The sequence below is a fragment of the Aulostomus chinensis genome, chromosome 23 (genome assembly GCF_037954235.1).
Source record: "Aulostomus chinensis isolate RoL2024-O1b breed Wild chromosome 23, RoL_Achi_v1.0, whole genome shotgun sequence".
NCBI lineage: Eukaryota > Metazoa > Chordata > Actinopteri > Syngnathiformes > Aulostomidae > Aulostomus > Aulostomus chinensis.
The window spans coordinates 15,388,894-15,403,164 of NC_141342.1; the positions used below are offsets into that span (position 1 = coordinate 15,388,894).

At 45.0% G+C, this 14,271-nt stretch overlaps 1 protein-coding gene across 5 annotated transcripts in view; it reads right to left on the minus strand.

Annotated features, from left to right (window-relative positions):
- The window catches only part of LOC147239749 (zinc finger MIZ domain-containing protein 1-like), a 112,931-nt gene that overhangs the window by 33,532 nt on the left and 65,128 nt on the right, over positions 1 to 14,271 (minus strand). For all 5 annotated transcript variants that reach the window (XR_015111511.1, XM_086195421.1, XM_086195418.1 and 2 more), the window contains exon 3: positions 3,587 to 3,706. Coding sequence is in view for 4 of the 5 variants with exons in the window: in XM_086195421.1 (XP_086051547.1) it covers positions 3,587 to 3,655 (69 nt within the window). In the remaining variant the exon portion in view is untranslated. The remainder of the gene's footprint in view (positions 1 to 3,586; positions 3,707 to 14,271) is intronic.

The following is a 14,271-nucleotide window of genomic DNA, read 5'->3' on the forward strand; positions in this document are numbered from 1 at the left end:
AGGGGAGGAGGGAGAATATGTAGAGTGTAGGGAAAAAAAGGCAACCACTTGGGCTTGAAGTGATTACTGTTCTTTACACTCAGAACAATTGGTCCCACCACTGTGGTTGTCACACGGAGCACTTGGCAGTGCCATGCCACAGATGTTCCCCTTTCTCCAGCCAAAATCCACCAATCAAACCTAAACTAGTGGCCAAGAGACCCCTCACCCCCTCCTCACCCTCGTCCCCAGAGGGAGAACGATCCTCCAATATTTACACCACAGTTAAAGCTCAGTCCTGTTGGAAGGAAACAAAGACAATGTGGAGTGTCTTGAGCTTTCTAAAGATCCTCTCCAGACAGTCACGTCTGGAAAAGACTGCACATCTGCAGCTAAACTGAATGTGACAGTGCACATAATCTGACACAGACTCCTTTTTTCCTTTCACAATCAGAGCTTTTGCTGCTGTTGTTCGATATTCAGCGACGCCCCAAAGCACTGAAAACATATTAATAGGAAACAATTAAACCTGGAAAGCGCACAAGTAGCAGACAACAGTTGGATAGCTGCTACAGCAAAGGGGCTGTCTCTCAGTTTATCTTGAAAGATTGACGCTCACAGTCTTAGGAAGTGTCCCTGCAGTGAGGAGAGAGTTCATAGTTTCCGCCAAACCTCTGTGCGTAACACTGAGTGGTGAGTCTGACAGCTTGCTGGCTTCCCCACCGCGAGAGGAAATATACTGCCTCTGAAATAGTTACCAGCAGTCTCTCTCAAGGAGCCTATCTTCCCCAAACTGTTCACAATTCTGGGGCATGATAGGGAAACAAATTGCTACCGAGGAACTGTGTGTTGGAGGTGAAATAAGATAACTGTTCTTATATTTCACTTTCCAAACATCCTCATGTTTGGAGGTTAAACAAGTGACTTTATTTATTTGGCTCTTTTTATGAAGTTACATGTACTAGCAAGAGGACACTAATGGACAAACCTGTAAGGTGGTTAATTCCCTAACACTTTCAGCACTAAATAGAATAATTGAGAAAGTCAGAAGGGGTACTGGATTAGTTAGTGTCTATTAAGTCATTTTTAACCTTTAGACTGACATCTTTACACTAATGTTTAACAATGATGTCACATTGGCTGGACTTTTATATTTTTGAAATATTATAATTACAGCAGAAACAGTCATGATTTCATCGTTAAAGAGTTTGTAATTGTTAAAAAATCAGATAAATGCAATTTTCACAACAAGATAGCAATTTAGAAATTACCACCACAATGATTTCTGATTTAACTCTCAACACCGTGATTCAATCAGGCTGATGGATTCCAATTTCCTCCACTTTATCATCTCGTTCGGCAGTAATTTATCATTTGAGCAACAAAATCAATTTGTTCCCCTGTCCGCTGTACTGGGAGCACTTAGACAGACATGTCACATCTCACAGGAAACAACGACACAATGAGGGAGACTTCATTTATATTCCCGCTCTACGTCTGCGCCGCCGTTCAAGATGCCAAATTTTCAGCGTGTGCATACTTTCAATTAAAGCAAACAGCTGGATTGGTTTACAATATTTCCTTAATTATTTTAATGGCTTGGATATTGGACAATGGGGAGCAGGGGGAGAAGATAGTGAGTTAATTGTTCTGATCTCCCCTGATGATCATCTTTGTGTGCAGGGAGGAGAATAGACGGCCGGCTGAATGGGCTCACTGCTAGTCTAATTGGCAGGACATAAATGGTATTTATTATGCGGGCCTTCCAAACCTTGATTGTCTGCGGCACAAAGCTGCCTCTATTAGCAGGGTGCTGGCTGTTACTGGTTGGTTTGAAATGACCCGGCGCTTAACCATTTATTAGATGGACTGGAGGCCTCCTTGTATGCCATGGATCTCTCTAATTGGCATGTTTACCCATATGCTAGGTACCCCCCACCCCAACCCCCACCCTACGGCTGCTAACACTGGTGCGTGTTTGTTTAAATTTTTGCAGCATGGGGTTAATGCATTTAACCTCTCAACATTTTAATTGTTTACACTTTTCCAGGTGCAAATCCCTTCTCCTGTTCTGTGAAAGAATAATCCTTTAGCTATTAGCAACGGGATCACACGGCACATTAACAGAATTCTATTTTACCTCCCGTATCACTAAAGAAGGATATTGAATATTTAATATCCCGCTGTGAAGACGTCTGTTTACCTCTCACTGCCTTATTACTCAAGAACATCAAAGTCTGTCTCGACACATAGGGGCTTCCCTCTGTTTGCTCCCTAAACACCTGCTTTGTCTCTATATCTGCCTCACCTTGTCTCTGTCTCTCTCTCTCTCCATTCTCTCTCTCTCTCGGTAATAGCTGGGAACTCCCTGCTGAGGGTAAAACCATTTGCCACGTCTACACTTGTGCACAAGCGCCATACATTGTCCCAAAGGCCTTCTGATGTGCTTTTTTTTTTTAAAGGGGGTGGACCTCCGCACAGAAACAAACAAGCTGTCAGTTAAGAAGAGATCAAAGGAACAGAGAGAGAGAGAGAGAGAGAGAGAGAGAGAGTCTGGTCGCCCAGGGTTACGCAAGGATGTCTGTTTAATTCTGCTGTAGATTTGTCCTGCAGTAAACGCTGGAGAGGGAAGAACAAAAGGGGTGATCATGAGTCAGTGGTGCTGAAAAGGAGGGAGAAGGTGGCGGGTGTGTGTGTGTGTGTGGGGGGGGGGGGTGGCGAGGGAGGGGAGCCTCTGCTCTGTGACCCCACTCACTAACCTCAGTCACAACAAGACCCTGATAGTAGACTGAGCAGATAAGTCAATTAATGTGGTCAAGCAAGAGGAGGCAAACACAGCTCTGGTCATGACTGTGAGCGGAAAGTTGGATAATTCTACAAACGTAAACAAGCAAAGATTTTTTTTTAACATACAATTTGCCATTTTAAGTTGAATCTGTAGGAATTGGACATCCTATTAAAAAAACTACTCCTCCCACTGCAACATACATGCAATAGCTGCCAGAAAGTTCTGCCGCTATCACTTGCTCATAGAACATTTCATTCCAACGAGAGCTGAATTCCACCAGAGGGGAAGCCGCCATCATCACTGCCTGCTTTCCTGATGGGATCAGAGCCTAGAAGCCAAATATATTACAACTATGTGTATTATACAAGTACCTCAAACTTGAGTTATGTAGCAATCACTGATTATTTCCTTTGGATTAATCTCTATCGCTTATGCAAACCATTAAAATCGCTAAAACACTACTGTTGGGAGAGAGTCGCCCAAAATGGAGACAATCAAGTTTAGTACCACGATGTGAAATTTTACTAAATGTTGTAAAACTATCCTGTCCAGTGGTGCCCGTGCAACAAGATTTTTTGCACACACGGCTGGCCAATGCTACTTCAAGGAGGCTTGCTTGTTCTTGTTGCCAGGATTTCTCATGGATTTGAAAAAAAAAAAAAAAAAAAAGTGTCAATCAATGTGACGCTCATAAACAAATTGTACACAAATGACAAATCTAGTTTTGAGCGTAGATCATTAAGCAAAGGTAACCTGTACCAATCCGGACACCCTTCTTTTCACCGCACCTAAAACAGGCACATGCATGTTCCCTCTCACCTGTTTGATACACTGCAGACGGTCATTGGTCTGCTGTATGTGTCTGTCCATCGACGGTATCGAGTTCATGTTGATTGTCCCTCTTTGGCCCTTACCTGCCAGCCATTAAACTGGAGCGTTCTGCAAAAGAAACAAAAGACAAGTGTTAACGCTCGCCCTCTTCACAGAGGAAGCTGCCAATCTCATCACCGCTCGGATATTGCAGTTGAGTGTGTCTGGGTGTGTGTGTGTGTGTGTGTGCGGTGCTGAGAGCTGAGCAGTGAGATATTGATTTGGCAGGTGACAAGCACCTCAGAGGGCCCAAAGGATGACACTCCTCTCAGCTCCTGTGACACCCTTAACAAGCCCTGGCGGTTGCCCCCAATGCTGCCATACACCTTCGGAGAGGACACACTGGACAACTAGAGAGGATGTCTGACCATGTTTAAAGCACCCCGGGGTGAAAAGAGGAGCACACACACACACACATTCAAATACACAAACACACACACACACACACACACACACACACACACACACAAACACACACACACACACAGTCTAGCAGAAAACTGCCAGACATCTCTCCGCCCTGAGAACATTAACTTGGCATGTGGTTCCCTGTTTACATTACTTAACCATTATGCAATCTTTGGTTAACAATTATCTGCAGCCTGGGCCCAGGCATGTTCTATACTTCTCCCCCCCCCCCACCACCACCACCACCACCACCACCACCAGCAGCAGCACACCTCATGCTAGAGTTCCTCTAACAAAACCCTCGCAGTGCACTATTGATTTTGGAGCAGCAGCTCATGGAAAACCTCCCCCCCCCTTTTTTTCCTTTCATGGATGGCAAACAATAGTGTTGAAAAGTATTACGAGCTACATTAATGGTTATCAATGCTGCGTGTGGGTGACTGATTTCATCTTGCATTCAATGTCAAATAAATATCTCTCAGGGGAGGGGGGGGGGGTGCCTTTAAATAATGGAGACCTGTAAAAAACAAAATAAAGTGGTAACCCTCTGATACTCTCCCACCTTCTAATTTCTATCCTGTCTCCACCTTCCCTTCTTACTGCAGCCACATCTCTTCCTACTGCGCATCACCCCCCCCCCCCCTTTCCCCAATGCCATCTTTCTCCATTACCATCACACAGTGAGACATTCCAGTGCACAAAGTACCGGTGAGATGAGCAAGGGAGAGGAAGAGAGAGAGGAGGCAGCATGCTGTACCATACTGATAATGCTCACTTAGGGGTCTCTAGCTGGATTTAACGGCAGGGCCAGTAATCTACTCCACTAGACAGCTAAAGAGCTTTTATGCTACCTATTGGAGCTGCTCATGCCTGTACTTGAGAGGAAAGAGGGGCACACAAGAGCATTCCTCTCCATAAATTAGAAAGCTCATAAAAAAAAAAATAGAGAAATTGGAGGATCCCCCCCCCCCTCCTGCTTCTCATTGCAGAGGGAAAAGAATTTGTTTGTTGATATTTTTGGAGTAGATGAGCACTTAGACTTTGAACTGAACACTCTTGTAACAGGTCTTGAGCGTAGATAAACTAATACAATTTAAAAGTAATTATTACTTCTGTCAAGGAAGTACCGGTGTTGGTTTGTGTCTTAGCAGGATGACTCAAAAAGTTGAGAATGGATTTTAATGAAATTTGGCAGCATGATAGGGCTGAGGTTGAAGAACAATCGATCACATTTTGGAGGTGATCCAGGACTGGATCTGATGACATCATATTGCCTTGGTGGCGGTTTGCGCTCACAGGGTGCCTTCTAGTTGTTTGTTTTTTTAAAGGTGGTGATACATTTTAGTAGCTAACAGTTCCTTTAGGAATAACATTTCTGAGGAATAGACGAGGGTATAAATTTTGACATTAAATACACCAATTGGAAACGGAGTGTGTTTCAGTGACATCTTAATTATCCAACAAGACATTTACTGCCCTAAATAATGATCTGTGTGCATGCAATGGCTTTACCCCTCAGGTGTTTACAGCTGTAACACTCCTCAGTCCCTCATTTGTGCCATCTGAGCTCAGAGGATTCTTGGCTCCAGCTGACCTGGACCCATTGTGTCCCTTAGCCACCAGCAGGTGTCTCCCCTGGCCCTTCAAAGTCCTGGCTAGTGGCACAAAGAAGGCGGAGTGGTGTTGCTTTAAGCCTTTACAAGCTCTACAAATCCTCAGCTGCTGCTTCCTAACAGGGCCCACTCAGCCCGGCACTGCCTGTCTGACCTTGTGGTTATTGATGAGCCAGTCAACCTGCTCTCGCTGTCTCTTCTCTATCTGCCCTTTCCTTCACTTCTCTATCTCTCGACGTTGTGTCTCTTAGATGCAAGTTAAAACACACATTGTACTCTGTCCACATGTTTTCTTCCCAAGATAGTTCGTCCTCGAAAAGGTATACAATGACAGTTATCAAATTTTCAAGTAATAGTATTCCTTTGTTGTATCTTTAATGAATAACAAGAGCCAAATTAAAGATAAAACCTGCAGAGATACGACAATTAAGAACCTTATCCTATTTACATGCTCTTTTCTATCTTGCAGATGTTATCATTTTTTTCTCTCTGCACCATCACCTTATCTGAACTTATTTGCCTCGATTCAGCGAGTTACCCCGGAAAGCCCGCTGCTGACTTTTGAGTGTGCAAAGGGAAATTGGTGCTGATACGTGCATTACTTGAGCTTAATTTACTGCAAATTGCACGCCAGGCGCTACACAACAAGTTGAGAGCTGTGGATTCCTGCACAACAAAAGACACATGTGGGGTGGAGGTGGGATGAAGAGTGGGAGGGGATGAGGGAGACTCGCTTTCCTTCCCTATTCAAGGGAGGGCTAAAATATATGTATTGAGTGGGAGCTGTAATAAAACGAAACGGGTGAGGAGATGCAGGCTGGGAACAAATATGAAAGGCAGTGGAGTATGGCGGCAAGGCGATGGAGCTCCACCGGAGGATTGGATGAAATTATCTCTTTATAATCAGGGGGCTTCTGCATGGCTGCCTCCTCCATTGCCCAGTGACAGATGAGGCCTACCTCTTCAAATGGGCTTTTCACCGTACTATCAGCCCACCTCTAGGGGTAAAACAATGTTTTTCTTCCCTCCTGTGCCACCACTTTAAAAGCTTTGTTTCCACACAGCACCCCGCAGAGGACAGGGTTGTCTCCCAGGGTCTTTGTATGTCTCTTGATCATATTACATAAGTTTACCTTGAAAAGAGCTGCAGATTTAATTTGACGGGAAAACTGCGGAATGACAGCCACTGGAAGATGCTAAGCAGAGTGAAATGAACTTTTTTTCCCCCCCAAATCTAAACATTATTCCACACACCCGAGCTCACATCTTCAAAGAGGCTGTTAATGTAACAGAGACAAGTTGTGTGCCTCTGCTCTGCAGGATAAAAACAGTCAGAGGGGGGAGAGGAGTAGACAATGATTAGCTTCATCCCACCATCACAGCAGAACAAATGGATCACGAACCCTCGCCGCTTTCTACAGACTCTCAGCTGAGCCATCCAGACGCAGGGAAGTGGTAAACAGATTTAATTTATGCAGAGTGTGAACCAAAACAATTAGGCTACTCTAGGGCCAGGCACTGGATATTTACAATTTATTAGAACCTCAGTATTATTCTCGGGCTGGAAGTTTTGGCAATCACTTTGATCTGTTATGACACTGTAAGTGCCTGCTGAGATCTGGGAACACAGGAAGACTGCAGCAGCAACGTCCTGCAGTGCAAAAAAAAACAAAAAAAACCCACAAGCCAACTTTTTTTTTTTTAACAGATATGATATGAAGTGACTGTTAGGATGCAAAATAAAAACAAATTGGACTTGAAATGTTGGTGTGTAAATGATGACAAGTGCGTAGGTAAAAGTTGAACCAAGTCTGTCCGCTGATTTATATCTAAAGCTGAAAGACTCTTGTTAATTCACTGCCAAGTTTGTTCTGACAAATGTGATTTTGCTGCTTATTCACATGACCATAGCACACTACTGTGCTGCTATATCTCATCAGTCATATGCAATATTAGATTAACAAAAGAAACTTCAGCTCACACACACAGACTTAGAGACAGGCAGTCGAGGGAAAAATGTCCATTAAAAAAGGGGTTGAAATCATTCAAAAAAACGCATTAAGTGTTGAGTTTCCTTGAGGTTCGCTGATGCATATTCGCTGAAGTCAGAACGTTGTGTTGGCCACTGTTGGACCCCCCCCCCCCCACACACACACACACACACGCACACAAACACACATCTTCTCACCTTCCCTTGAGTGTTGGACCACCGTCATGATATGATAACACCCTCAGTTGTTCCTAATGTGCTTTACAACAACGCTACAGGCAGGGTGCTACACCTCTGCAGAGCTGTGTGAAACACCCCGGAACACACAACACAACACAACACACACACACACCCCTCACTAATCTGAAGCAATGCTGACACTCTTAAAACCAAACAAGGTGGCCTGAGCAGAGACATCACCCTCTCACCTCATGCAGTGTAATGATGCACAAGGTGATCGAGTCTTTGTGTGCCATCACTGATGATGTCGGGGGTGTTTGCACTAAGGGTGGTGAAGATGAGGGAGGAGGAGAACGCATCATCTCACCCATATGATTTTAATGAGCTTCCAGATATGTCTTGACTGTCAGCTGATGCCAGTGTCAATGCTTGGCTTTAATTATCTTAACACTGAGAAGACGGCGTTTCCCCACTGAAGGAGAGGTGTTTAGTTTGGACAGGGCACTCTGAGGACTCCAGGTGTCTGCCTGGTTCTCCGCCTGGTAAGTGGCCAGGCGGGCAGTGAGGACAAAGCTGTGTTTGTTCGATGAAGGGAAAAAAAAAGCAGAGAGGATGGAAATGTGTATGACTCGGCGCCGCTTCCATTGTTGCTTCACAGAATGTGCCATAATCCCCGGCAGGCTCCATCCAGCGCTGGCACGGAGGATAATATGAGCTGCCTCCTGCCTGTCCCACCTCCCTGCTCTACCTCCCCTCCCCTCAACCCTTCTCCATCACCTCCCCCCTCCCCATTTCTCTGCTGCACACACATATGGACACGCACTCACACCTCCCCACATGGCTCCTTAACAGGCTTGGGAATGGATTTCTTTTATTTAATGTGGTTTGGTGTGCAGCTCCAGTAGCGAATGTGAGCAAGGGCGGGCTCACAGTTGTGCCACTCACTCACTCGCACCACAAACACAGTCAATCTGAGGAGCCCTGCTGCGACGGTCGCTGTTCACTGATCTCTCCTTCCCCTCTGTCTTTCTCCATCTCCTATTCTACCTCTTGCTCCCTCCCTGTCTCACACGGACCCTCCCTCCCTCCCTCCCTTCTTGCCCTCTTACTTTTTTTTCTCATGACAGCTCACATAAGCAAGCCTCCTGAATTCCTGCGGGAGCCCCACGTTCAGTACACAGAGATTGTTCAGCCATCAGGCACATCTGCAGCGTGATTAGAAAAGCAAAGGGAGCATGGTGGTGGGAGCACATGGGAGAGGGAGGGAGGGGGGTAGGGGTTGGGGATGGTCGCTGGTTGCCCCCACCACTGCTGCTGCTGCTGCAACAACTCCCCCAGCAGAAGAGGAAAACAGAGGGCCGGGGATCATAGAGGGGCCTAAGCAATATCTCCTCTCTAACCAAGTGTAACGTTTCACAGAGTCTCGGAGGCCGATCGTCGGCTGTGATAAAAAAAAGAGAAAAAGGACAAAGCAAGCCACCACAAAGCCCCCCCCCCCCACCACCACCACCACTAGCACCCTCCATCTTGCAAGCAAAGGAGTATGGGAGAAAAAGGTGGTCCTGTCCAAATGCAGACATGAGGAGCATCATATGGTTTCTTCCTTCCATTCTTCCTCTCTAGGTTGCCTTGCACTACCTCTTGCAAACAGCTACTCTTTTAATTTCCTTACACTAATGGCAGGGGTGGTGGTGGAGTGTGTGTGTGTGTGTGTGGGGGGGGGGGGTCAAATCCCCTGGGGCAGTGGAGGCAGCACAGATGAGCCACATGACTGCGCGTCACCTCTTCAGAGCCTCACCAAATGCCGGTGAAAGCACGGAGCTCACAGTTAACCAGTTAGCCGTGTGATGCTGCTCTATCAGCTCTCCTCTGAGAGTCTCCGGGAATTTTTGGCAGCATGTGATGATGACGATGAAACGAGCTAGACAAAAAAAAAAAAGATTGTTGTAGTGTGAGTTGAGGTTTAATATCTCAGGAAAAGCCCCATCCTTAATACTCTCACACCCTTGAAACACTTAAAAATTGCCTTTGATTGTGAGAAGGGAGTAAAAGTCAAAGAGACGTTTTATTTCCATTTGGGTGAGTGATATTGTTATTGTGCAGGTGCTGACATCGTTCCAAACAACTTGTGAGTGTTTTCCCCCCTATTTTCTTCGTGCTCTGCTTTCTTTTCTTTTCTTCGTGCCAATCTGCTGGTTTATTATGCATTCAGCTCATGTGTCCCTCCTGTGAGTGGCTGTTCATTTTCCACATACCACGCTTAATCCAGCAGGCTAAAACTTTTGAAATAGCGAGAGCTGCAGACACAGCCGCTACCCAGGAGGAGCCATTATGAGGTCTGGGAGAGAGAGAGAGAGACTGATAGCGCTGGGGGGGAGGAGTGACAGGCGAGCTGCAAGATACATGGGAAGGAATTCAAAAAAGGCTGAGAGCGGCGTATGTTTGTGCGTGTTTGGTACCTTACAAGTGTGCACGGTGTGTAGGCAAGGGTGATAAGTTAGAGGCACTTGCATGTGTGTGTGTGTGTGTGTGCTAGTTTGTGTTTGATGGGGTTATTGGTCCAAGCAGAGGGGGTGGAGAACGTCCTTGTCTCCATTGTAAGTGTGACCTTTGGCCTTTGGTGACTTTGAGTGAATAAGAGGAGACAAACACACACACACACACACACACACACACACACACACATGCACACGCACACACATACACACACACACCAAGATTGAAAGATTTTAAATAGTGCATGAGCTCAACTTGCAGAGACACTGATGGACAGCAGCAACATGAGCTTTCTCTGTTTCACAGAAGGGGCCATCAAACTGCCAGCACTCATAACAACCTGACAGACATCTCCATTTCAAAATCACTTCCTGTTTTGTCAGGATGAGAGATCCAACTTCTATCAGTTTTGATTAAGCTACTATTCAGATTATCTATTTGATGCATTAAATAGCAAATAAACAACGAAGAGTGTACAAGCAAATGTTTTTCTTGATAAGACACCTGAAAGCTATTCACAATTAACCTGTCAATCTCAGACTGTCTTACATCTATGAATATCACATCACAATAATTATAAAGTTTTCTTCTGAATTTCAAGGGGATACCTTCGTTTATGCTCCTGATATTGTGTGAGTGATACCGGATTATTCTGTGCATAGTTTGAGAACAAATGAATTGTATCACAGATGCTCTCTGCACAAATTTAAGTCATAATTGACATAGCATCATAATACACAACATTTGGACACATTGTGCAGGATACAGTTGTAAAAGAAAAGATACTATCGCATTAGCAAACAAAAATTTAGAACAAATGAAATATAATTGCCAGACTCAAAGCACGAGTTTTGGTAGTGGAATAACACCGTGTCTGCTCTAGACACCATCAAAAGGTGGCTCACGTTAGCTCGACTGTTTGCAAAGTTTAGCTTCATTCAACCTGTGGGATGGATGTCACTAAATTAAAACATTATATTTATATTTATATATATATATATATATATATATATATACACACACACACACATACATATAAATACACACATGTATTATACATCAGCAGATATTTTGATAACACTACTGAGTGGACTGATCCTGAGTTAACAGCTTGCTAGTATCCGCAGCCATCACTCCCTCCAGGGAGAAGCCTCTCATTGCACAAATGTGCTCAATTAAAAAGAGCAGAGTGCTTAGAGAGGGGCAGCGAGGGGCCATTCCATGCGCTTGTTTGATCTGGATTTCCTAATTGGTCAATGACAACACATTACCAGACAGGGGGACGCTTGATCCACAGAGAGGAGGCTTTTGACTGTGATGAACTCCCCTCACCCCACCCAACCCAGCACCACCACTCCTATCCTACGCGCCCCCACCACCATGACCAAGCAGTGTCCGAGAGTCTGTAAAAGCGGGTTGGTGTGGTCTGTTGTGTGGGAGGGGGCTGATGTAGAGATTAGGCCGAACAGTGCTGTTGTAAATCTGTGTCACAAATCTTCTGTGTGTGTGTGTGTGTGTGTGTGTTTGTTTGGTGGGGGTGGGGGGGTGGGTGCACCGCTCTAATTTGCCAGAGATTGCGAGCTGTCATGTTTCGATTGCCTTAAATGAATTGGGAAGCCTCTCATCTCACGTGTGGCTGTGAAAAATGCCAGTGTGACTGCGGGGGGGGGGACGTGCTCCAGGGGAGTAGACTTATCCCAGCCCGCAATCAAACACTGAAGACCTTTATTGAATAGCGCTCATTCTTCCCTCTCACACAGGGCATCCTGAATGAGTTGGCTTATTAATGCATGTCAATTATGAGGTGCTGTTTGAGAAGTCACGATATGGCATCAAAATGTAAAAGTGAGCCCAAGAGCACGCAAGTCCTTCTAGTGAGGCGGATCACATGTTTGTAGAACAGTATGTCTCATTTTACATAATCTTACAGCGAGATAAAAATAGCATCAAATAAATATTGTATGCTGGGACAGAGGAGGCTTGTTGCAGGAGTTACGCAACTCAAGACTGTCAAATGAAGCAGTAACGACCACTTCACTTCACATACAATCTTATTCATCACACTAAGAGTACTTTGTGGTGTTCAGCTGAAGACAGCAAGTTGCTTATTCTTTCTTTTATATGTCTTTGATCTGGGGAGCAAATACATCAGCAGTGCATGGGTATCGGCCGATATTCGCCGTGTAAAGTAGATACACAGATGGCAGTGAGGGATGTTTATGTGGGGATGTGAAAGGCTGAACTGAAGGTGAAGGGAGGAATGAGAAAGATTGAATTGGAGTTGTTTTTGTTTGTTTGTTTCCCAAGCAAACAAAAACAACACAAAACCCCCAAAAATCAGCATTGGCTATCGGCCAAATGGTTATTCTAAACATGGAGATACATATTGATATCGACCAGAGTCTCAGAATCAGTCCATCCCTGAGAGCTGTTCAAGCTACAATGACACTAAACAGAGGAGAGCACAGAATAATAACATTTAAGTAGCTTAAACGGACAATTATTTCAAAATTTTGTTTAACAAATGACCTCAACAATAACTCAATGTAGGTCTGCATGGTAAAATTAGCTCTTTACGTCACTGGGTGATGTTTTCCGATCTAGCACACAGCCCGCCTGAAGGCGCTCCAGGGTAAACAAACGGTAAACTGGGGTCCAGTACCAGTTTGCTGCTGTCATACAAATACGGTTTATTTTAATAAAGTCAGACATGGAGCAGAAAACAGTACCATACTGTGTGAAGTCCCCACGTGTAACTCAAACACAGCTAAGCTCTTAAAACCTCTGTAAGAATCACTTCAGACAGTAGGAAGAGTCCACTAACAACAGCCATAAAAGTGCAGGTAAGTGGTCACAAGAAACTCCAGACTCAGGTTTTACACGATAAAGAATAAAGGAAGGGAGGAGTAGATAAGGATGGCTACTGGCGCTTATATCCATATATACCTGTATCTGACTGACACGGTAAAGAAGCTGGGGTTTACTGTTCCAGTAAAGGAGGGAACCCACAAGCTACGTCAGCACATATGTTTGGTTTTGATAGTTTTAAGGGTTTTCACGGCCCTAACTCAACCCATCAAGACTAACTAATCATTTCACTTTCTGCTCACACTGAAGAGAGAATTTCCCCACCAGTGGATTCCTGTCTGATATGTTCATGGGTGTAATTTAGCAACAACCCATCTCTGGCTCTTGGCAAACTACAGCTTCACATCATCCATCAGGTAAGTTGAGGAAGCTTGACAGGTGAACATAAACAACGCTGCCTGCAGTTGCATTTCTAGAGGTGCGTGCACACACACACGCACGCACGCACACACACACGCGCACACAGAAAGACAAACAGGGGCACTACAGGCAACAGAGGGAAGGTGTGAGAGGCAGCGGGGGGAGGGGGGGGGGGGGACGCACCGGATCAGAAAGAGAGAAGGAAATGAATGCTGCAAAGTGGAAAAAAAGCACAGGAATTCTGTATCCTCCTGTTTCAGCCTCCAAAACTGCTGAACCATCAGCAATTACGGCCTGGCTGGGTCATGAATCTCTCTCTCTCTGCAGTGGCCTGCTCTCTCTCTCTCTCTCTCTCTCTTTCTCTTTCTCTGCTGCAGAGGTGTGCAGCCTCCGTCACCTGGCCAACAACTAACAAACACTCCAACACAACAGGAGCTGCTTGTGATCTCGGTGCCAAACAAATTGACACTTTGCATCTCTTTTTTCCAGGAGTTTATGTTGTGGGAGTGAGACGATATGCAAATCTGTTGTGTTTCTAGTGACACGCAGGTGAACAATCCGCTGCTGGGGGGGGCGCACACATGCACATATGCCAGGACACAAGAATACAGAATAAAGTGCTGAACATATAATTAGCTAATCCAGTAGAAACCTAAGATAGGCAGCCACTTAATTAAAATGATTAATTAAGGGAAATTAAAGACACCAAAAAAAAAAAC